The sequence below is a fragment of the Aplysia californica genome, unplaced genomic scaffold (assembly GCF_000002075.1).
Source record: "Aplysia californica isolate F4 #8 unplaced genomic scaffold, AplCal3.0 scaffold00020, whole genome shotgun sequence".
NCBI lineage: Eukaryota > Metazoa > Mollusca > Gastropoda > Aplysiida > Aplysiidae > Aplysia > Aplysia californica.
The window spans coordinates 1,778,039-1,779,888 of record NW_004797290.1 but is presented as its reverse complement, the minus strand read 5'-3'; the positions used below and the strand labels follow the sequence as shown (position 1 = coordinate 1,779,888).

Sequence of the window (1,850 nt, the reverse complement as noted above, 5' to 3'; positions counted from 1 at the left end):
GGGGGTAGCACAGAAAAAGTAGAGGGCAGTCGAACTTATATTTCTAGGCGGACAACGAGAAACAGGCAGTACAACAAGTAAGATATCATTCATTCAAAACAATGTCTTAGTGGAATTATATTTTTTTCAGAAGTATCGATATGAAGAAGGGAAACATTTCAATGGCAACAACAGAAAATCTGTAGTCTAGGAAATAAGCTTTTTAGAGGAAAACGAAACACACTGCCATGTGTTGTTCACATTGCACTTGAACACAGCTAATTGAAAGAACTGGGAGACAAACAAAAACACATTATTAATATTAGCATGTATAAAATCTCATTTCGAACAGGTCCATTGCATAAGAGCGATGAAAAGTATTTTTTAAAACCGTGTACCCACGTCATGAAACAGACGACTGACATTAAATTGAAGCCACGGAACAAAATTTTATGCAAGAGAAAAATGGAAATAGACAATGACTGATGGAGTAAAAAATATAGGTACAGCTGTTGCTCATTATAATGTCAACCGTGGAGGTCCGTGAACATGCCAACAAGAAAAAGCTCTGTGACTAGCTCAACAAGTAAGCTGTGAAAGTAAGTGTTTGGCCTGTGCTCGGGTGTGGTTTGCTCCTTCTTTCCTTAATGTGTATTGTCCTTGATTCTCCTCTGATCGTTTTGTTGTTATTGTTTTTGTTTGTTTGTTTGTTTGTTTGGAGGGGGGGTGGTGGTGATATGTTAGTCTCTCGTTACACCTCTAATCTTCGGCGGCACATATCTCATCTAATTGTATTGCAAGTACCTTACTGCTCTTGCCAAAACAAAACTTAAACTATGGAATGAAGGTACTTGTTAATCACTTCAATGGACGAACTCAATCAAGAGCATTTATATATCCTTCTACGAGCCTCACAAAAGACACATTGTACAAACGAGACATAGAAAGCACGAGACAACTCGTTGTTCGGGCAATAATTTGCAATGTTCAATAAATTGTATCAGCCTGTTTTTCTGTTACTTGATAACCTTGCCTGAAACTGAGAACCTCATTTTCATTGAACAAAGTGACTCAACGAGAATGAGTCTGGTCGAAAGGCACTTCCAGTGGTTCTAATGCATCTTGGGAATGTCTATGTCCAAGAAGAAAAAAAAATCATGCATTTAATTTCCTTTGAGACCGTTCCGTTCCGCTAGGAAAAGATGCCATTTAGTTTCTATGGTAGCTATATGTTTACAGTTCTTTGTTTATTTGTTTGTTAGTTAGTTAGTTTGTCTGTTTCTTTGTTTGTTAGTTGGTTGTTGTTTGTTGTTTGTTTCTGTGGGGGGGGGGGGGTTCAAAGTTGGAAATAGACTTAACTTATCCTAGATGGCACACAGAATCGTTTCGTACCTCAGTGTCTTCTGTAGTCTGTTCGTTGGAGCTGGTCCCACACGCAGATCGTCTTAAGGTTTGGTTGTTCATAGAATTGACTAAAACATTGACTTCTGCACTGGTAACGTAACCAACTCGCGTCATATTTGATAGGTCTTGATGTCCGTTGTCTGCAAGATCTTGTAGATGTAGGTTTTGTGCATTGACAGCTGTGTGATTGACCATGCACACGATGGCCATACTCATGTTGTACCGGAGGAAGATGACGATAGTGATGCCCCAAAAACACATAAAGGTCACCAGCATCCGAGATGACCACAGGATAGGGACGTCTGTCAAAATGTGGATGTAAGCGTAAGCGGTTATTAGTAGAGCACTGTGCCTTATGAGTTTGATAGTGTGTGTGTGTGTGTTTGTGTGTGTGTGTGTGTGTGTGTGTGTGTGTGTGTGCATGTGTGTGTGCACTCAAGTGTGTCTGTGGTGTGTGTGTGTGTGTG

The 1,850-nt window shown here is 39.9% G+C and overlaps 1 protein-coding gene across 1 annotated transcript in view; it reads right to left on the bottom strand.

Moving 5' to 3' along the window:
• The window catches only part of LOC101849264 (uncharacterized transporter slc-17.2), a gene marked incomplete in the record, with an annotated part of 21,209 nt that overhangs the window by 10,178 nt on the left and 9,181 nt on the right, over positions 1-1,850 (bottom strand). Inside the window, 1 exon segment of the mRNA XM_013087157.2 lies at positions 1,372-1,685. Coding sequence (XP_012942611.1) covers positions 1,372-1,685 — 314 coding nt within the window.